Below are 23607 nucleotides of genomic sequence, written 5' to 3' on the forward strand. Positions count from 1 at the left end.
CTATAGCAGTGAAAATGTCAGGCCGTGGTAAAGGTGGTAAAGTTAAGGGAAAGGCAAAGTCCCGTTCAAATCGTGCTGGTCTTCAATTTCCAGTTGGTCGTATTCATCGTTTGTTGCGCAAAGGCAATTATGCTGAGCGTGTTGGTGCCGGTGCTCCAGTTTATCTAGCTGCAGTTATGGAATATTTAGCAGCTGAAGTTCTTGAATTGGCTGGTAATGCTGCTCGTGATAACAAAAAGACAAGAATCATCCCACGTCATTTACAATTGGCCATCCGCAACGATGAAGAATTGAATAAATTGTTGTCCGGTGTAACTATTGCTCAAGGTGGTGTTTTGCCTAATATTCAAGCTGTACTTTTGCCAAAGAAGACCGAAAAGAAAGCATAAAGTGAAAAATATAGGCGAATTATAATTATAAATACCGACGCAAACAAACCGTCCTTTTCAGGACGACAAAATACATTTACAAAGAGATTTAAATAATTTCTCACTAAATGTGTTATTTTTTCATACATATTATCGAATGTGAATAGACGCATGTATATTTGCGCCAAAACTGCGGCATATAAACTGGTTATTTATACATATTCACTCATACATGTGTATACATGCCTACTGACTGTACGCTCGTGTATAAATGAAGTGGAGTAGATAAAGAAATGCATATGTATGTTTGTATGCATGTACTACGTACGTTAACGAAAACACAAAAATATCTACACATATATGTTTACGCATAAATATTCCAATAAAATGTTTGATCTTTTTCGTTAAACGAATTGTGGTCCCGAAAAGGACCGTTTTTTCATAATAGTTTTCTTATTCATTTAATATTCTTAATAAAGAACGTGGCATCCCATTAGGTGTATTATATTTTTATACATATTACCGAATTGCGCCAAAATTGCTGCTTATAAACTGGTTATGTGTGCATATACATACGTACATAAACGTGTATACATGCATGCCGACTATACTTAAAAACACACGAGTATAAATGATATGGAGTAGATAAAGAACTGTATAGGTATATACTACATACATTTACGAAAACACAAAAATATCTACACATAGAGCCTATTCGTAAATGCATCACTGCGCTGCATAATATGATTATTCTGCACTGCCACTGCTAATCAGCACACATCTGTTGCATCAGCCATTTTTATGATTTGTGTTTTGCTGCTATTTGCGCACAATATACTGCATTGTTGCCTTTTCGACCACTTATGAGTTGCAGCGTTGCCAATTTTTGCATTTACGAACAGGTCCATATATAGGCATAAATATTTCAATAAAATTTTTGATCTTTTTCGTTTAACAAATTGTGGTCCTGAAAAGGACCGATTTTTTGTAAGTTTTCTTATTGATTTAAGCACGTTCACCACGAATACGTCTGGCCAATTGAATATCTTTTGGCATAATTGTAACACGCTTAGCATGGATGGCACACAAATTGGTATCTTCAAAAAGACCAACCAAGTATGCTTCACTTGCTTCTTGTAGAGCCATAACAGCAGAACTTTGGAAACGTAGATCTGTTTTGAAATCTTGCGCTATTTCACGAACCAAGCGCTGGAATGGCAATTTGCGTATCAATAATTCGGTACTCTTTTGATAGCGACGAATTTCACGCAACGCCACTGTACCTGGACGATAACGATGTGGCTTTTTAACTCCACCAGTTGCTGGTGCACTTTTGCGTGCAGCTTTTGTCGCCAATTGTTTACGTGGTGCCTTTCCACCAGTCGATTTTCGGGCTGTTTGCTTTGTACGAGCCATTTTTCACTACTCACTTTATTATTTTCCCACACTTGAACACTACAGAACTGTACTAACTATACACTGTACTAATAACAAATTGTATGACGTTCACATCTTAAGTCGCAATTTCCTCTAATACGTTTCATAAGTCCATGTATTATGTAGGTATGTGTTAAAGCGAGATAGATGTATGGTGTACCTTTTGTCTTGGGTATTGCAGTTGTGAGATTTTGGTATAAATAGATGTGCTCTCGCTTCTGTTATTTCATTGGTGGTGAAGTGTCACAGTGTTAAAGTGTTAAATTCTTACTTGTGCAAATAGTAAATACTAAAAAATGACTGGTCGCGGCAAAGGTGGTAAAGGATTGGGAAAAGGTGGCGCCAAACGTCATCGCAAAGTTTTACGTGATAACATCCAAGGTATCACTAAACCAGCTATTCGACGTTTAGCTCGTCGTGGTGGTGTAAAACGTATATCTGGTTTGATATATGAAGAAACCCGTGGTGTTTTAAAAGTATTTTTGGAGAATGTTATCCGTGATGCAGTTACCTATACTGAACATGCCAAAAGGAAAACAGTTACAGCTATGGATGTTGTGTACGCTTTAAAGAGACAAGGCCGTACTTTATACGGTTTCGGCGGTTAAATAATTTCTTGCGTTCATATTTAAAAAACATAAAAACGGTCCTTTTCAGGACCACAATATTATTTTAACAAAGACTCAAAATTTTGTACAATTAAGATTTTTAAACAAAATCACAATTCTGTGATTCTATATTTCATGTGCACAAGTACATAGGTACATACTCATTATACAACTAAATAGATTATGACTGTATTTTAACACCCAGGCCTCTAACCTGATATATAATATTTAATTTTTAAATAATTTTTTTTCGCTAAATAAATACAACTTTTTAAAAATATATATGTAGTTAAAATTATATTTTTATATTTATATTTATTTCTTTAACTTTGGAATCCAATCATACTCTTACTACCTTTGCCTTTTGCCTTCGCCAAGCATACAAGTTGTATACGTGTATGTAAGCACGTATGTATGTATGTACATATGGGAATTTTGTACCTTGCTTTGACATATATTGCAAATTTTTTAAAGAAAAAGTTAAATTTTTTTATTAATTAAAATAATATTTAATTAATTAAATAAAAAATTTTGTATGCACACACACACATATATATATATATATATTTAAAAACGCAATTGATTAGTGAATATTTGCATTAATATCAAAAAATTAAGTATTATATTAAAATAAAATTTACATAATTCACATTAGTGAGATTTATTTATTTCATTACCATCTTTCATTTCAACCAAAACTAAAGTTTTCAATATTCATCAAAATATTGGATAATTTCATGCATCCAACTAACGCCACTGACAATTGCTCTGGTGATACCATGGAGATATTTAATTTTATTTTTTCAAACATATTATTTTAAGTAATATATAAAATAAAATGTTTAGATGATTGATAATTTGATATATTTTATATTTTCAATAGGAATAATTGATTTATATTACGGAGTTTTAAGAAAATCGACTAAAATTAGCGAAAATTTAATATTTTGAGTACAAAGTTTCGACTAAAACACTCGTTACAAGAAAAATATTGATTTTATTCCAATTTAAGTATGTTGATATGAAAGTGACACATGCATACTATCGTTTTACATATTCATTTGTTGAATTAGTAAATTCAGTGAATTTTAGTGAATTAAATAAATCTTAAAGTTTGTCATATAGCAGCACTAAATAGCACTGGAACGTGAAAATTTGATTATCATCTTTTCGCTCTGCTTCTCAAATTTTAAAGAGAGTTAAACAACATATCGAATTCCAGAAATTATCTTTATTTACCAGTGCTCTATTGGTGTAGTGCGTACAGTGCATAAAGTGAGTGAAGTGTTTAAAGTGTATAATACATACTTGGAATTTGAATTGAGGTTTTAATCTACAATATATAAATAAAGATGTCTGATTCAGTTGCTGTTGTCAATGTAAGCTCCCCAGTAGCTACTGCTGCTACTATTGCTGAAAAGAAAGTTGTTGCCAAAAAGGTTAAGGCAGCTAAGCCCAAAAAGCCGTCGGTTGCCCCTACCCATCCACCAACACAACAAATGGTCGACGCATCAATTAAGAATTTAAAGGAACGTGGCGGTTCATCACTTTTGGCGATTAAGAAATATATTAGTGCGACATACAAATGTGATGCCCAAAAATTGGCACCATTCATTAAACGCTATTTGAAATCGGCTGTTACAAGTGGCAAATTAATTCAAACCAAAGGAAAAGGTGCGTCCGGTTCATTCAAACTATCAGTTGCAGCCAGTAAATCAAGCGAGGGAAAATTGAAATCAAAAGCCGTAAAATCAGCAGAGAAGGTTAAGGCTAAAAAGAAGGCAGCAGATAGTGGTGCATCAAAGAAAAAATCATTGAGTAAAGTCAAAAAGGCGGCAAGTGGTGAGAAAAAGGTAAAAAAATCTGTTGCCAGTAAGAAAACAGCTGAAAAGAAGAAAACTGAAAAGGCTAAGGCGAAAGATGCAAAAAAGGGTGGTGCATTAAAAGTGAAACCAACTAAAGCCAAATCTGCAACTGCTAAGCCAAAAGCAGCTAAAGCAAAAGCAACTGCTGCTAAAACCAAGAAGTCTGCATCTAATAAAAAGCCAGCCGCAAAAAAACCTACAGCAGCAGGTAAAAAGTAAATAATTTACGGTGTTTGTAAGTGAGTTATAAACGGAACCTTCATGGTAAATTAATAATAAGCCCTTTTCAGGGCTACAAAATCTCTTAACAAAAAGATCAAAAGTGAATTTATTCCTTACAGTGTGTAGAAAACATTAAAAAAATAAAAACCAAGTAGTTCAACAAACTCAACAACAAAATCATATTTAATAGACTAATGAAACCATATGAACATATTCTTCAATATTAAGGAATTTTAAAATTAATTTCAATGTGCATACATACATATCGCACCCTAAATACAAAAGGGACACAACTCAAAATGTTCCTTCTGCTCAAATATGAACGAAACGTTATCAATAAAACGGTCCGCGAATGACATATGGCAAAAATAAATTTTTTGTTTTTTGATAGGACTGTTATAAGCTTACATGGCAAATTTCAGCGTGATATGTCACATAGTTTGTTTTCTGTGCTACTGTAAACAAGTCAAGCTCGAGTTTGGAAAATTTTGAGTTGTGACCCTTTTGTATTTAGGGTGCGATATGTAGAGATATTAATTAAGACATTTTTTCATTCTCTTTGTTAATTTATATTTTATGGCCCTGAAAAGGGCCTTGTTTTGTTAATATATTTATATACCTTTAGTTCAGTTGGAAAAATTATTTGGAACTGGTATATTTGGTAACAGCTTTGGTACCTTCACTGACGGCATGTTTGGCCAATTCACCGGGCAAGAGTAAACGTACAGCAGTTTGAACTTCGCGACTGGTGATGGTTGAACGTTTGTTATAGTGAGCTAAACGCGACGCTTCCGCAGCAATGCGCTCAAAGATGTCATTCACAAAACTATTCATAATGCTCATGGCCTTGGATGAAATACCGGTATCAGGATGTACTTGTTTCAACACTTTATAGATGTAGATGGCATAACTTTCCTTCCTCTTACGCTTCTTTTTCTTATCATTTTTAGTAATATTCTTTTGAGCCTTACCGGCTTTCTTCGCTGCTTTTCCACTAGTTTTTGGCGGCATTTTAATTTCTTCACAACTTTGACGATTTTATGATTTTATTTTCACTCACACTATTTGTCACTTATTATACCTACCATGCGTCATGTGCATGCTTTAGTGTATATTTGCCGACCAACTCTTCGGCGAGACAATACGAAGTAGTAGTACACACACGATGCTCAACAGCACAGCATAAGGGTTGGTGCTCAGCATAGCGAAAAAGTATATAAGCAGCGCACATTTTGTGTATCAGTGAATAGTGTGCTTATACTTTGAGTATAATACAGTACAGTGCTTTGTCGTGTAGTGAAGTGAACAATCTATAGCAGTGAAAATGTCAGGCCGTGGTAAAGGTGGTAAAGTTAAGGGAAAGGCAAAGTCCCGTTCAAATCGTGCTGGTCTTCAATTTCCAGTTGGTCGTATTCATCGTTTGTTGCGCAAAGGCAATTATGCTGAGCGTGTTGGTGCCGGTGCTCCAGTTTATCTAGCTGCAGTTATGGAATATTTAGCAGCTGAAGTTCTTGAATTGGCTGGTAATGCTGCTCGTGATAACAAAAAGACAAGAATCATCCCACGTCATTTACAATTGGCCATCCGCAACGATGAAGAATTGAATAAATTGTTGTCCGGTGTAACTATTGCTCAAGGTGGTGTTTTGCCTAATATTCAAGCTGTACTTTTGCCAAAGAAGACCGAAAAGAAAGCATAAAGTGAAAAATATAGGCGAATTATAATTATAAATACCGACGCAAACAAACCGTCCTTTTCAGGACGACAAAATACATTTACAAAGAGATTTAAATAATTTCTCACTAAATGTGTTATTTTTTCATACATATTATCGAATGTGAATAGACGCATGTATATTTGCGCCAAAACTGCGGCATATAAACTGGTTATTTATACATATTCACTCATACATGTGTATACATGCCTACTGACTGTACGCTCGTGTATAAATGAAGTGGAGTAGATAAAGAAATGCATATGTATGTTTGTATGCATGTACTACGTACGTTAACGAAAACACAAAAATATCTACACATATATGTTTACGCATAAATATTCCAATAAAATGTTTGATCTTTTTCGTTAAACGAATTGTGGTCCCGAAAAGGACCGTTTTTTCATAATAGTTTTCTTATTCATTTAATATTCTTAATAAAGAACGTGGCATCCCATTAGGTGTATTATATTTTTATACATATTACCGAATTGCGCCAAAATTGCTGCTTATAAACTGGTTATGTGTGCATATACATACGTACATAAACGTGTATACATGCATGCCGACTATACTTAAAAACACACGAGTATAAATGATATGGAGTAGATAAAGAACTGTATAGGTATATACTACATACATTTACGAAAACACAAAAATATCTACACATAGAGCCTATTCGTAAATGCATCACTGCGCTGCATAATATGATTATTCTGCACTGCCACTGCTAATCAGCACACATCTGTTGCATCAGCCATTTTTATGATTTGTGTTTTGCTGCTATTTGCGCACAATATACTGCATTGTTGCCTTTTCGACCACTTATGAGTTGCAGCGTTGCCAATTTTTGCATTTACGAACAGGTCCATATATAGGCATAAATATTTCAATAAAATTTTTGATCTTTTTCGTTTAACAAATTGTGGTCCTGAAAAGGACCGATTTTTTGTAAGTTTTCTTATTGATTTAAGCACGTTCACCACGAATACGTCTGGCCAATTGAATATCTTTTGGCATAATTGTAACACGCTTAGCATGGATGGCACACAAATTGGTATCTTCAAAAAGACCAACCAAGTATGCTTCACTTGCTTCTTGTAGAGCCATAACAGCAGAACTTTGGAAACGTAGATCTGTTTTGAAATCTTGCGCTATTTCACGAACCAAGCGCTGGAATGGCAATTTGCGTATCAATAATTCGGTACTCTTTTGATAGCGACGAATTTCACGCAACGCCACTGTACCTGGACGATAACGATGTGGCTTTTTAACTCCACCAGTTGCTGGTGCACTTTTGCGTGCAGCTTTTGTCGCCAATTGTTTACGTGGTGCCTTTCCACCAGTCGATTTTCGGGCTGTTTGCTTTGTACGAGCCATTTTTCACTACTCACTACTCACTTTATTATTTTCCCACACTTGAACACTACAGAACACTATACACTGTACTAATAACAAATTGTATGACGTTCACATCTTAAGTCGCAATTTCCTCTAATACGTTTCATAAGTCCATGTATTATGTAGGTATGTGTTAAAGCGAGATAGATGTATGGTGTACCTTTTGTCTTGGGTATTGCAGTTGTGAGATTTTGGTATAAATAGATGTGCTCTCGCTTCTGTTATTTCATTGGTGGTGAAGTGTCACAGTGTTAAAGTGTTAAATTCTTACTTGTGCAAATAGTAAATACTAAAAAATGACTGGTCGCGGCAAAGGTGGTAAAGGATTGGGAAAAGGTGGCGCCAAACGTCATCGCAAAGTTTTACGTGATAACATCCAAGGTATCACTAAACCAGCTATTCGACGTTTAGCTCGTCGTGGTGGTGTAAAACGTATATCTGGTTTGATATATGAAGAAACCCGTGGTGTTTTAAAAGTATTTTTGGAGAATGTTATCCGTGATGCAGTTACCTATACTGAACATGCCAAAAGGAAAACAGTTACAGCTATGGATGTTGTGTACGCTTTAAAGAGACAAGGCCGTACTTTATACGGTTTCGGCGGTTAAATAATTTCTTGCGTTCATATTTAAAAAACATAAAAACGGTCCTTTTCAGGACCACAATATTATTTTAACAAAGACTCAAAATTTTGTACAATTAAGATTTTTAAACAAAATCACAATTCTGTGATTCTATATTTCATGTGCACAAGTACATAGGTACATACTCATTATACAACTAAATAGATTATGACTGTATTTTAACACCCAGGCCTCTAACCTGATATATAATATTTAATTTTTAAATAATTTTTTTTCGCTAAATAAATACAACTTTTTAAAAATATATATGTAGTTAAAATTATATTTTTATATTTATATTTATTTCTTTAACTTTGGAATCCAATCATACTCTTACTACCTTTGCCTTTTGCCTTCGCCAAGCATACAAGTTGTATACGTGTATGTAAGCACGTATGTATGTATGTACATATGGGAATTTTGTACCTTGCTTTGACATATATTGCAAATTTTTTAAAGAAAAAGTTAAATTTTTTTATTAATTAAAATAATATTTAATTAATTAAATAAAAAATTTTGTATGCACACACACACATATATATCTATATATATTTAAAAACGCAATTGATTAGTGAATATTTGCATTAATATCAAAAAATTAAGTATTATATTAAAATAAAATTTACATAATTCACATTAGTGAGATTTATTTATTTCATTACCATCTTTCATTTCAACCAAAACTAAAGTTTTCAATATTCATCAAAATATTGGATGATTTCATGCATCCAACTAACGCCACTGACAATTGCTCTGGTGATACCATGGAGATATTTAATTTTATTTTTTCAAACATATTATTTTAAGTAATATATAAAATAAAATGTTTAGATGATTGATAATTTGATATATTTTATATTTTCAATAGGAATAATTGATTTATATTACGGAGTTTTAAGAAAATCGACTAAAATTAGCGAAAATTTAATATTTTGAGTACAAAGTTTCGACTAAAACACTCGTTACAAGAAAAATATTGATTTTATTCCAATTTAAGTATGTTGATATGAAAGTGACACATGCATACTATCGTTTTACATATTCATTTGTTGAATTAGTAAATTCAGTGAATTTTAGTGAATTAAATAAATCTTAAAGTTTGTCATATAGCAGCACTAAATAGCACTGGAACGTGAAAATTTGATTATCATCTTTTCGCTCTGCTTCTCAAATTTTAAAGAGAGTTAAACAACATATCGAATTCCAGAAATTATCTTTATTTACCAGTGCTCTATTGGTGTAGTGCGTACAGTGCATAAAGTGAGTGAAGTGTTTAAAGTGTATAATACATACTTGGAATTTGAATTGAGGTTTTAATCTACAATATATAAATAAAGATGTCTGATTCAGTTGCTGTTGTCAATGTAAGCTCCCCAGTAGCTACTGCTGCTACTATTGCTGAAAAGAAAGTTGTTGCCAAAAAGGTTAAGGCAGCTAAGCCCAAAAAGCCGTCGGTTGCCCCTACCCATCCACCAACACAACAAATGGTCGACGCATCAATTAAGAATTTAAAGGAACGTGGCGGTTCATCACTTTTGGCGATTAAGAAATATATTAGTGCGACATACAAATGTGATGCCCAAAAATTGGCACCATTCATTAAACGCTATTTGAAATCGGCTGTTACAAGTGGCAAATTAATTCAAACCAAAGGAAAAGGTGCGTCCGGTTCATTCAAACTATCAGTTGCAGCCAGTAAATCAAGCGAGGGAAAATTGAAATCAAAAGCCGTAAAATCAGCAGAGAAGGTTAAGGCTAAAAAGAAGGCAGCAGATAGTGGTGCATCAAAGAAAAAATCATTGAGTAAAGTCAAAAAGGCGGCAAGTGGTGAGAAAAAGGTAAAAAAATCTGTTGCCAGTAAGAAAACAGCTGAAAAGAAGAAAACTGAAAAGGCTAAGGCGAAAGATGCAAAAAAGGGTGGTGCATTAAAAGTGAAACCAACTAAAGCCAAATCTGCAACTGCTAAGCCAAAAGCAGCTAAAGCAAAAGCAACTGCTGCTAAAACCAAGAAGTCTGCATCTAATAAAAAGCCAGCCGCAAAAAAACCTACAGCAGCAGGTAAAAAGTAAATAATTTACGGTGTTTGTAAGTGAGTTATAAACGGAACCTTCATGGTAAATTAATAATAAGCCCTTTTCAGGGCTACAAAATCTCTTAACAAAAAGATCAAAAGTGAATTTATTCCTTACAGTGTGTAGAAAACATTAAAAAAATAAAAACCAAGTAGTTCAACAAACTCAACAACAAAATCATATTTAATAGACTAATGAAACCATATGAACATATTCTTCAATATTAAGGAATTTTAAAATTAATTTCAATGTGCATACATACATATCGCACCCTAAATACAAAAGGGACACAACTCAAAATGTTCCTTCTGCTCAAATATGAACGAAACGTTATCAATAAAACGGTCCGCGAATGACATATGGCAAAAATAAATTTTTTGTTTTTTGATAGGACTGTTATAAGCTTACATGGCAAATTTCAGCGTGATATGTCACATAGTTTGTTTTCTGTGCTACTGTAAACAAGTCAAGCTCGAGTTTGGAAAATTTTGAGTTGTGACCCTTTTGTATTTAGGGTGCGATATGTAGAGATATTAATTAAGACATTTTTTCATTCTCTTTGTTAATTTATATTTTATGGCCCTGAAAAGGGCCTTGTTTTGTTAATATATTTATATACCTTTAGTTCAGTTGGAAAAATTATTTGGAACTGGTATATTTGGTAACAGCTTTGGTACCTTCACTGACGGCATGTTTGGCCAATTCACCGGGCAAGAGTAAACGTACAGCAGTTTGAATTTCGCGACTGGTGATGGTTGAACGTTTGTTATAGTGAGCTAAACGCGACGCTTCCGCAGCAATGCGCTCAAAGATGTCATTCACAAAACTATTCATAATGCTCATGGCCTTGGATGAAATACCGGTATCAGGATGTACTTGTTTCAACACTTTATAGATGTAGATGGCATAACTTTCCTTCCTCTTACGCTTCTTTTTCTTATCATTTTTAGTAATATTCTTTTGAGCCTTACCGGCTTTCTTCGCTGCTTTTCCACTAGTTTTTGGCGGCATTTTAATTTCTTCACAACTTTGACGATTTTATGATTTTATTTTCACTCACACTATTTGTCACTTATTATACCTACCATGCGTCATGTGCATGCTTTAGTGTATATTTGCCGACCAACTCTTCGGCGAGACAATACGAAGTAGTAGTACACACACGATGCTCAACAGCACAGCATAAGGGTTGGTGCTCAGCATAGCGAAAAAGTATATAAGCAGCGCACATTTTGTGTATCAGTGAATAGTGTGCTTATACTTTGAGTATAATACAGTACAGTGCTTTGTCGTGTAGTGAAGTGAACAATCTATAGCAGTGAAAATGTCAGGCCGTGGTAAAGGTGGTAAAGTTAAGGGAAAGGCAAAGTCCCGTTCAAATCGTGCTGGTCTTCAATTTCCAGTTGGTCGTATTCATCGTTTGTTGCGCAAAGGCAATTATGCTGAGCGTGTTGGTGCCGGTGCTCCAGTTTATCTAGCTGCAGTTATGGAATATTTAGCAGCTGAAGTTCTTGAATTGGCTGGTAATGCTGCTCGTGATAACAAAAAGACAAGAATCATCCCACGTCATTTACAATTGGCCATCCGCAACGATGAAGAATTGAATAAATTGTTGTCCGGTGTAACTATTGCTCAAGGTGGTGTTTTGCCTAATATTCAAGCTGTACTTTTGCCAAAGAAGACCGAAAAGAAAGCATAAAGTGAAAAATATAGGCGAATTATAATTATAAATACCGACGCAAACAAACCGTCCTTTTCAGGACGACAAAATACATTTACAAAGAGATTTAAATAATTTCTCACTAAATGTGTTATTTTTTCATACATATTATCGAATGTGAATAGACGCATGTATATTTGCGCCAAAACTGCGGCATATAAACTGGTTATTTATACATATTCACTCATACATGTGTATACATGCCTACTGACTGTACGCTCGTGTATAAATGAAGTGGAGTAGATAAAGAAATGCATATGTATGTTTGTATGCATGTACTACGTACGTTAACGAAAACACAAAAATATCTACACATATATGTTTACGCATAAATATTCCAATAAAATGTTTGATCTTTTTCGTTAAACGAATTGTGGTCCCGAAAAGGACCGTTTTTTCATAATAGTTTTCTTATTCATTTAATATTCTTAATAAAGAACGTGGCATCCCATTAGGTGTATTATATTTTTATACATATTACCGAATTGCGCCAAAATTGCTGCTTATAAACTGGTTATGTGTGCATATACATACGTACATAAACGTGTATACATGCATGCCGACTATACTTAAAAACACACGAGTATAAATGATATGGAGTAGATAAAGAACTGTATAGGTATATACTACATACATTTACGAAAACACAAAAATATCTACACATAGAGCCTATTCGTAAATGCATCACTGCGCTGCATAATATGATTATTCTGCACTGCCACTGCTAATCAGCACACATCTGTTGCATCAGCCATTTTTATGATTTGTGTTTTGCTGCTATTTGCGCACAATATACTGCATTGTTGCCTTTTCGACCACTTATGAGTTGCAGCGTTGCCAATTTTTGCATTTACGAACAGGTCCATATATAGGCATAAATATTTCAATAAAATTTTTGATCTTTTTCGTTTAACAAATTGTGGTCCTGAAAAGGACCGATTTTTTGTAAGTTTTCTTATTGATTTAAGCACGTTCACCACGAATACGTCTGGCCAATTGAATATCTTTTGGCATAATTGTAACACGCTTAGCATGGATGGCACACAAATTGGTATCTTCAAAAAGACCAACCAAGTATGCTTCACTTGCTTCTTGTAGAGCCATAACAGCAGAACTTTGGAAACGTAGATCTGTTTTGAAATCTTGCGCTATTTCACGAACCAAGCGCTGGAATGGCAATTTGCGTATCAATAATTCGGTACTCTTTTGATAGCGACGAATTTCACGCAACGCCACTGTACCTGGACGATAACGATGTGGCTTTTTAACTCCACCAGTTGCTGGTGCACTTTTGCGTGCAGCTTTTGTCGCCAATTGTTTACGTGGTGCCTTTCCACCAGTCGATTTTCGGGCTGTTTGCTTTGTACGAGCCATTTTTCACTACTCACTTTATTATTTTCCCACACTTGAACACTACAGAACTGTACTAACTATACACTGTACTAATAACAAATTGTATGACGTTCACATCTTAAGTCGCAATTTCCTCTAATACGTTTCATAAGTCCATGTATTATGTAGGTATGTGTTAAAGCGAGATAGATGTATGGTGTACCTTTTGTCTTGGGTATTGCAGTTGTGAGATTTTGGTATAAATAGATGTGCTCTCGCTTCTGTTATTTCATTGGTGGTGAAGTGTCACAGTGTTAAAGTGTTAAATTCTTACTTGTGCAAATAGTAAATACTAAAAAATGACTGGTCGCGGCAAAGGTGGTAAAGGATTGGGAAAAGGTGGCGCCAAACGTCATCGCAAAGTTTTACGTGATAACATCCAAGGTATCACTAAACCAGCTATTCGACGTTTAGCTCGTCGTGGTGGTGTAAAACGTATATCTGGTTTGATATATGAAGAAACCCGTGGTGTTTTAAAAGTATTTTTGGAGAATGTTATCCGTGATGCAGTTACCTATACTGAACATGCCAAAAGGAAAACAGTTACAGCTATGGATGTTGTGTACGCTTTAAAGAGACAAGGCCGTACTTTATACGGTTTCGGCGGTTAAATAATTTCTTGCGTTCATATTTAAAAAACATAAAAACGGTCCTTTTCAGGACCACAATATTATTTTAACAAAGACTCAAAATTTTGTACAATTAAGATTTTTAAACAAAATCACAATTCTGTGATTCTATATTTCATGTGCACAAGTACATAGGTACATACTCATTATACAACTAAATAGATTATGACTGTATTTTAACACCCAGGCCTCTAACCTGATATATAATATTTAATTTTTAAATATTTTTTTTTCGCTAAATAAATACAACTTTTTAAAAATATATATGTAGTTAAAATTATATTTTTATATTTATATTTATTTCTTTAACTTTGGAATCCAATCATACTCTTACTACCTTTGCCTTTTGCCTTCGCCAAGCATACAAGTTGTATACGTGTATGTAAGCACGTATGTATGTATGTACATATGGGAATTTTGTACCTTGCTTTGACATATATTGCAAATTTTTTAAAGAAAAAGTTAAATTTTTTTATTAATTAAAATAATATTTAATTAATTAAATAAAAAATTTTGTATGCACACACACACATATATATATATATATATTTAAAAACGCAATTGATTAGTGAATATTTGCATTAATATCAAAAAATTAAGTATTATATTAAAATAAAATTTACATAATTCACATTAGTGAGATTTATTTATTTCATTACCATCTTTCATTTCAACCAAAACTAAAGTTTTCAATATTCATCAAAATATTGGATAATTTCATGCATCCAACTAACGCCACTGACAATTGCTCTGGTGATACCATGGAGATATTTAATTTTATTTTTTCAAACATATTATTTTAAGTAATATATAAAATAAAATGTTTAGATGATTGATAATTTGATATATTTTATATTTTCAATAGGAATAATTGATTTATATTACGGAGTTTTAAGAAAATCGACTAAAATTAGCGAAAATTTAATATTTTGAGTACAAAGTTTCGACTAAAACACTCGTTACAAGAAAAATATTGATTTTATTCCAATTTAAGTATGTTGATATGAAAGTGACACATGCATACTATCGTTTTACATATTCATTTGTTGAATTAGTAAATTCAGTGAATTTTAGTGAATTAAATAAATCTTAAAGTTTGTCATATAGCAGCACTAAATAGCACTGGAACGTGAAAATTTGATTATCATCTTTTCGCTCTGCTTCTCAAATTTTAAAGAGAGTTAAACAACATATCGAATTCCAGAAATTATCTTTATTTACCAGTGCTCTATTGGTGTAGTGCGTACAGTGCATAAAGTGAGTGAAGTGTTTAAAGTGTATAATACATACTTGGAATTTGAATTGAGGTTTTAATCTACAATATATAAATAAAGATGTCTGATTCAGTTGCTGTTGTCAATGTAAGCTCCCCAGTAGCTACTGCTGCTACTATTGCTGAAAAGAAAGTTGTTGCCAAAAAGGTTAAGGCAGCTAAGCCCAAAAAGCCGTCGGTTGCCCCTACCCATCCACCAACACAACAAATGGTCGACGCATCAATTAAGAATTTAAAGGAACGTGGCGGTTCATCACTTTTGGCGATTAAGAAATATATTAGTGCGACATACAAATGTGATGCCCAAAAATTGGCACCATTCATTAAACGCTATTTGAAATCGGCTGTTACAAGTGGCAAATTAATTCAAACCAAAGGAAAAGGTGCGTCCGGTTCATTCAAACTATCAGTTGCAGCCAGTAAATCAAGCGAGGGAAAATTGAAATCAAAAGCCGTAAAATCAGCAGAGAAGGTTAAGGCTAAAAAGAAGGCAGCAGATAGTGGTGCATCAAAGAAAAAATCATTGAGTAAAGTCAAAAAGGCGGCAAGTGGTGAGAAAAAGGTAAAAAAATCTGTTGCCAGTAAGAAAACAGCTGAAAAGAAGAAAACTGAAAAGGCTAAGGCGAAAGATGCAAAAAAGGGTGGTGCATTAAAAGTGAAACCAACTAAAGCCAAATCTGCAACTGCTAAGCCAAAAGCAGCTAAAGCAAAAGCAACTGCTGCTAAAACCAAGAAGTCTGCATCTAATAAAAAGCCAGCCGCAAAAAAACCTACAGCAGCAGGTAAAAAGTAAATAATTTACGGTGTTTGTAAGTGAGTTATAAACGGAACCTTCATGGTAAATTAATAATAAGCCCTTTTCAGGGCTACAAAATCTCTTAACAAAAAGATCAAAAGTGAATTTATTCCTTACAGTGTGTAGAAAACATTAAAAAAATAAAAACCAAGTAGTTCAACAAACTCAACAACAAAATCATATTTAATAGACTAATGAAACCATATGAACATATTCTTCAATATTAAGGAATTTTAAAATTAATTTCAATGTGCATACATACATATCGCACCCTAAATACAAAAGGGACACAACTCAAAATGTTCCTTCTGCTCAAATATGAACGAAACGTTATCAATAAAACGGTCCGCGAATGACATATGGCAAAAATAAATTTTTTGTTTTTTGATAGGACTGTTATAAGCTTACATGGCAAATTTCAGCGTGATATGTCACATAGTTTGTTTTCTGTGCTACTGTAAACAAGTCAAGCTCGAGTTTGGAAAATTTTGAGTTGTGACCCTTTTGTATTTAGGGTGCGATATGTAGAGATATTAATTAAGACATTTTTTCATTCTCTTTGTTAATTTATATTTTATGGCCCTGAAAAGGGCCTTGTTTTGTTAATATATTTATATACCTTTAGTTCAGTTGGAAAAATTATTTGGAACTGGTATATTTGGTAACAGCTTTGGTACCTTCACTGACGGCATGTTTGGCCAATTCACCGGGCAAGAGTAAACGTACAGCAGTTTGAATTTCGCGACTGGTGATGGTTGAACGTTTGTTATAGTGAGCTAAACGCGACGCTTCCGCAGCAATGCGCTCAAAGATGTCATTCACAAAACTATTCATAATGCTCATGGCCTTGGATGAAATACCGGTATCAGGATGTACTTGTTTCAACACTTTATAGATGTAGATGGCATAACTTTCCTTCCTCTTACGCTTCTTTTTCTTATCATTTTTAGTAATATTCTTTTGAGCCTTACCGGCTTTCTTCGCTGCTTTTCCACTAGTTTTTGGCGGCATTTTAATTTCTTCACAACTTTGACGATTTTATGATTTTATTTTCACTCACACTATTTGTCACTTATTATACCTACCATGCGTCATGTGCATGCTTTAGTGTATATTTGCCGACCAACTCTTCGGCGAGACAATACGAAGTAGTAGTACACACACGATGCTCAACAGCACAGCATAAGGGTTGGTGCTCAGCATAGCGAAAAAGTATATAAGCAGCGCACATTTTGTGTATCAGTGAATAGTGTGCTTATACTTTGAGTATAATACAGTACAGTGCTTTGTCGTGTAGTGAAGTGAACAATCTATAGCAGTGAAAATGTCAGGCCGTGGTAAAGGTGGTAAAGTTAAGGGAAAGGCAAAGTCCCGTTCAAATCGTGCTGGTCTTCAATTTCCAGTTGGTCGTATTCATCGTTTGTTGCGCAAAGGCAATTATGCTGAGCGTGTTGGTGCCGGTGCTCCAGTTTATCTAGCTGCAGTTATGGAATATTTAGCAGCTGAAGTTCTTGAATTGGCTGGTAATGCTGCTCGTGATAACAAAAAGACAAGAATCATCCCACGTCATTTACAATTGGCCATCCGCAACGATGAAGAATTGAATAAATTGTTGTCCGGTGTAACTATTGCTCAAGGTGGTGTTTTGCCTAATATTCAAGCTGTACTTTTGCCAAAGAAGACCGAAAAGAAAGCATAAAGTGAAAAATATAGGCGAATTATAATTATAAATACCGACGCAAACAAACCGTCCTTTTCAGGACGACAAAATACATTTACAAAGAGATTTAAATAATTTCTCACTAAATGTGTTATTTTTTCATACATATTATCGAATGTGAATAGACGCATGTATATTTGCGCCAAAACTGCGGCATATAAACTGGTTATTTATACATATTCACTCATACATGTGTATACATGCCTACTGACTGTACGCTCGTGTATAAATGAAGTGGAGTAGATAAAGAAATGCATATGTATGTTTGTATGCATGTACTACGTACGTTAACGAAAACACAAAAATATCTACACATATATGTTTACGCATAAATATTCCAATAAAATGTTTGATCTTTTTCGTTAAACGAATTGTGGTCCCGAAAAGGACCGTTTTTTCATAATAGTTTTCTTATTCATTTAATATTCTTAATAAAGAACGTGGCATCCCATTAGGTGTATTATATTTTTATACATATTACCGAATTGCGCCAAAATTGCTGCTTATAAACTGGTTATGTGTGCATATACATACGTACATAAACGTGTATACATGCATGCCGACTATACTTAAAAACACACGAGTATAAATGATATGGAGTAGATAAAGAACTGTATAGGTATATACTACATACATTTACGAAAACACAAAAATATCTACACATAGAGCCTATTCGTAAATGCATCACTGCGCTGCATAATATGATTATTCTGCACTGCCACTGCTAATCAGCACACATCTGTTGCATCAGCCATTTTTATGATTTGTGTTTTGCTGCTATTTGCGCACAATATACTGCATTGTTGCCTTTTCGACCACTTATGAGTTGCAGCGTTGCCAATTTTTGCATTTACGAACAGGTCCATATATAGGCATAAATATTTCAATAAAATTTTTGATCTTTTTCGTTTAACAAATTGTGGTCCTGAAAAGGACCGATTTTTTGTAAGTTTTCTTATTGATTTAAGCACGTTCACCACGAATACGTCTGGCCAATTGAATATCTTTTGGCATAATTGTAACACGCTTAGCATGGATGGCACACAAATTGGTATCTTCAAAAAGACCAACCAAGTATGCTTCACTTGCTTCTTGTAGAGCCATAACAGCAGAACTTTGGAAACGTAGATCTGTTTTGAAATCTTGCGCTATTTCACGAACCAAGCGCTGGAATGGCAATTTGCGTATCAATAATTCGGTACTCTTTTGATAGCGACGAATTTCACGCAACGCCACTGTACCTGGACGATAACGATGTGGCTTTTTAACTCCACCAGTTGCTGGTGCACTTTTGCGTGCAGCTTTTGTCGCCAATTGTTTACGTGGTGCCTTTCCACCAGTCGATTTTCGGGCTGTTTGCTTTGTACGAGCCATTTTTCACTACTCACTTTATTATTTTCCCACACTTGAACACTACAGAACTGTACTAACTATACACTGTACTAATAACAAATTGTATGACGTTCACATCTTAAGTCGCAATTTCCTCTAATACGTTTCATAAGTCCATGTATTATGTAGGTATGTGTTAAAGCGAGATAGATGTATGGTGTACCTTTTGTCTTGGGTATTGCAGTTGTGAGATTTTGGTATAAATAGATGTGCTCTCGCTTCTGTTATTTCATTGGTGGTGAAGTGTCACAGTGTTAAAGTGTTAAATTCTTACTTGTGCAAATAGTAAATACTAAAAAATGACTGGTCGCGGCAAAGGTGGTAAAGGATTGGGAAAAGGTGGCGCCAAACGTCATCGCAAAGTTTTACGTGATAACATCCAAGGTATCACTAAACCAGCTATTCGACGTTTAGCTCGTCGTGGTGGTGTAAAACGTATATCTGGTTTGATATATGAAGAAACCCGTGGTGTTTTAAAAGTATTTTTGGAGAATGTTATCCGTGATGCAGTTACCTATACTGAACATGCCAAAAGGAAAACAGTTACAGCTATGGATGTTGTGTACGCTTTAAAGAGACAAGGCCGTACTTTATACGGTTTCGGCGGTTAAATAATTTCTTGCGTTCATATTTAAAAAACATAAAAACGGTCCTTTTCAGGACCACAATATTATTTTAACAAAGACTCAAAATTTTGTACAATTAAGATTTTTAAACAAAATCACAATTCTGTGATTCTATATTTCATGTGCACAAGTACATAGGTACATACTCATTATACAACTAAATAGATTATGACTGTATTTTAACACCCAGGCCTCTAACCTGATATATAATATTTAATTTTTAAATAATTTTTTTTCGCTAAATAAATACAACTTTTTAAAAATATATATGTAGTTAAAATTATATTTTTATATTTATATTTATTTCTTTAACTTTGGAATCCAATCATACTCTTACTACCTTTGCCTTTTGCCTTCGCCAAGCATACAAGTTGTATACGTGTATGTAAGCACGTATGTATGTATGTACATATGGGAATTTTGTACCTTGCTTTGACATATATTGCAAATTTTTTAAAGAAAAAGTTAAATTTTTTTATTAATTAAAATAATATTTAATTAATTAAATAAAAAATTTTGTATGCACACACACACATATATATATATATATATATTTAAAAACGCAATTGATTAGTGAATATTTGCATTAATATCAAAAAATTAAGTATTATATTAAAATAAAATTTACATAATTCACATTAGTGAGATTTATTTATTTCATTACCATCTTTCATTTCAACCAAAACTAAAGTTTTCAATATTCATCAAAATATTGGATGATTTCATGCATCCAACTAACGCCACTGACAATTGCTCTGGTGATACCATGGAGATATTTAATTTTATTTTTTCAAACATATTATTTTAAGTAATATATAAAATAAAATGTTTAGATGATTGATAATTTGATATATTTTATATTTTCAATAGGAATAATTGATTTATATTACGGAGTTTTAAGAAAATCGACTAAAATTAGCGAAAATTTAATATTTTGAGTACAAAGTTTCGACTAAAACACTCGTTACAAGAAAAATATTGATTTTATTCCAATTTAAGTATGTTGATATGAAAGTGACACATGCATACTATCGTTTTACATATTCATTTGTTGAATTAGTAAATTCAGTGAATTTTAGTGAATTAAATAAATCTTAAAGTTTGTCATATAGCAGCACTAAATAGCACTGGAACGTGAAAATTTGATTATCATCTTTTCGCTCTGCTTCTCAAATTTTAAAGAGAGTTAAACAACATATCGAATTCCAGAAATTATCTTTATTTACCAGTGCTCTATTGGTGTAGTGCGTACAGTGCATAAAGTGAGTGAAGTGTTTAAAGTGTATAATACATACGTGGAATTTGAATTGAGGTTTTATTCTACAATATATAAATAAAGATGTCTGATTCAGTTGCTGTTGTCAATGTAAGCTCCCCAGTAGCTACTGCTGCTACTATTGCTGAAAAGAAAGTTGTTGCCAAAAAGGTTAAGGCAGCTAAGCCCAAAAAGCCGTCGGTTGCCCCTACCCATCCACCAACACAACAAATGGTCGACGCATCAATTAAGAATTTAAAGGAACGTGGCGGTTCATCACTTTTGGCGATTAAGAAATATATTAGTGCGACATACAAATGTGATGCCCAAAAATTGGCACCATTCATTAAACGCTATTTGAAATCGGCTGTTACAAGTGGCAAATTAATTCAAACCAAAGGAAAAGGTGCGTCCGGTTCATTCAAACTATCAGTTGCAGCCAGTAAATCAAGCGAGGGAAAATTGAAATCAAAAGCCGTAAAATCAGCAGAGAAGGTTAAGGCTAAAAAGAAGGCAGCAGATAGTGGTGCATCAAAGAAAAAATCATTGAGTAAAGTCAAAAAGGCGGCAAGTGGTGAGAAAAAGGTAAAAAAATCTGTTGCCAGTAAGAAAACAGCTGAAAAGAAGAAAACTGAAAAGGCTAAGGCGAAAGATGCAAAAAAGGGTGGTGCATTAAAAGTGAAACCAACTAAAGCCAAATCTGCAACTGCTAAGCCAAAAGCAGCTAAAGCAAAAGCAACTGCTGCTAAAACCAAGAAGTCTGCATCTAATAAAAAGCCAGCCGCAAAAAAACCTACAGCAGCAGGTAAAAAGTAAATAATTTACGGTGTTTGTAAGTGAGTTATAAACGGAACCTTCATGGTAAATTAATAATAAGCCCTTTTCAGGGCTACAAAATCTCTTAACAAAAAGATCAAAAGTGAATTTATTCCTTACAGTGTGTAGAAAACATTAAAAAAATAAAAACCAAGTAGTTCAACAAACTCAACAACAAAATCATATTTAATAGACTAATGAAACCATATGAACATATTCTTCAATATTAAGGAATTTTAAAATTAATTTCAATGTGCATACATACATATCGCACCCTAAATACAAAAGGGACACAACTCAAAATGTTCCTTCTGCTCAAATATGAACGAAACGTTATCAATAAAACGGTCCGCGAATGACATATGGCAAAAATAAATTTTTTGTTTTTTGATAGGACTGTTATAAGCTTACATGGCAAATTTCAGCGTGATATGTCACATAGTTTGTTTTCTGTGCTACTGTAAACAAGTCAAGCTCGAGTTTGGAAAATTTTGAGTTGTGACCCTTTTGTATTTAGGGTGCGATATGTAGAGATATTAATTAAGACATTTTTTCATTCTCTTTGTTAATTTATATTTTATGGCCCTGAAAAGGGCCTTGTTTTGTTAATATATTTATATACCTTTAGTTCAGTTGGAAAAATTATTTGGAACTGGTATATTTGGTAACAGCTTTGGTACCTTCACTGACGGCATGTTTGGCCAATTCACCGGGCAAGAGTAAACGTACAGCAGTTTGAATTTCGCGACTGGTGATGGTTGAACGTTTGTTATAGTGAGCTAAACGCGACGCTTCCGCAGCAATGCGCTCAAAGATGTCATTCACAAAACTATTCATAATGCTCATGGCCTTGGATGAAATACCGGTATCAGGATGTACTTGTTTCAACACTTTATAGATGTAGATGGCATAACTTTCCTTCCTCTTACGCTTCTTTTTCTTATCATTTTTAGTAATATTCTTTTGAGCCTTACCGGCTTTCTTCGCTGCTTTTCCACTAGTTTTTGGCGGCATTTTAATTTCTTCACAACTTTGACGATTTTATGATTTTATTTTCACTCACACTATTTGTCACTTATTATACCTACCATGCGTCATGTGCATGCTTTAGTGTATATTTGCCGACCAACTCTTCGGCGAGACAATACGAAGTAGTAGTACACACACGATGCTCAACAGCACAGCATAAGGGTTGGTGCTCAGCATAGCGAAAAAGTATATAAGCAGCGCACATTTTGTGTATCAGTGAATAGTGTGCTTATACTTTGAGTATAATACAGTACAGTGCTTTGTCGTGTAGTGAAGTGAACAATCTATAGCAGTGAAAATGTCAGGCCGTGGTAAAGGTGGTAAAGTTAAGGGAAAGGCAAAGTCCCGTTCAAATCGTGCTGGTCTTCAATTTCCAGTTGGTCGTATTCATCGTTTGTTGCGCAAAGGCAATTATGCTGAGCGTGTTGGTGCCGGTGCTCCAGTTTATCTAGCTGCAGTTATGGAATATTTAGCAGCTGAAGTTCTTGAATTGGCTGGTAATGCTGCTCGTGATAACAAAAAGACAAGAATCATCCCACGTCATTTACAATTGGCCATCCGCAACGATGAAGAATTGAATAAATTGTTGTCCGGTGTAACTATTGCTCAAGGTGGTGTTTTGCCTAATATTCAAGCTGTACTTTTGCCA

The 23607-nt window shown here is 34.0% G+C and overlaps 5 protein-coding genes across 5 annotated transcripts; all 5 read left to right on the plus strand.

Annotated features, from left to right (window-relative positions):
* Positions 1 to 14: 14 nt before the first annotated feature.
* LOC129249420 (histone H2A-like) lies at positions 15 to 365 on the plus strand (the record flags this gene model as incomplete). The annotated part of the gene is made up of 1 exon (XM_054889230.1): positions 15 to 365. A coding segment is annotated over exon 1 (351 nt), but the record flags the coding sequence as incomplete, so codon positions are not given.
* Positions 366 to 5824: 5459 nt separating this feature from the next.
* Positions 5825 to 6175, plus strand: LOC129249421 (histone H2A-like; the record flags this gene model as incomplete). The annotated part of the gene is made up of 1 exon (XM_054889231.1): positions 5825 to 6175. A coding segment is annotated over exon 1 (351 nt), but the record flags the coding sequence as incomplete, so codon positions are not given.
* A 5459-nt stretch (positions 6176 to 11634) lies between these two features.
* On the plus strand, positions 11635 to 11985 carry LOC129249417 (histone H2A-like; the record flags this gene model as incomplete). The annotated part of the gene is made up of 1 exon (XM_054889227.1): positions 11635 to 11985. A coding segment is annotated over exon 1 (351 nt), but the record flags the coding sequence as incomplete, so codon positions are not given.
* Positions 11986 to 17444: 5459 nt separating this feature from the next.
* Positions 17445 to 17795, plus strand: LOC129249419 (histone H2A-like; the record flags this gene model as incomplete). The annotated part of the gene is made up of 1 exon (XM_054889229.1): positions 17445 to 17795. A coding segment is annotated over exon 1 (351 nt), but the record flags the coding sequence as incomplete, so codon positions are not given.
* Positions 17796 to 23256: 5461 nt separating this feature from the next.
* On the plus strand, positions 23257 to 23607 carry LOC129249418 (histone H2A-like; the record flags this gene model as incomplete). The annotated part of the gene is made up of 1 exon (XM_054889228.1): positions 23257 to 23607. A coding segment is annotated over exon 1 (351 nt), but the record flags the coding sequence as incomplete, so codon positions are not given.

The sequence above is a fragment of the Anastrepha obliqua genome, chromosome 5 (assembly GCF_027943255.1).
Source record: "Anastrepha obliqua isolate idAnaObli1 chromosome 5, idAnaObli1_1.0, whole genome shotgun sequence".
Taxonomy (NCBI): Eukaryota; Metazoa; Arthropoda; class Insecta; order Diptera; family Tephritidae; genus Anastrepha; species Anastrepha obliqua.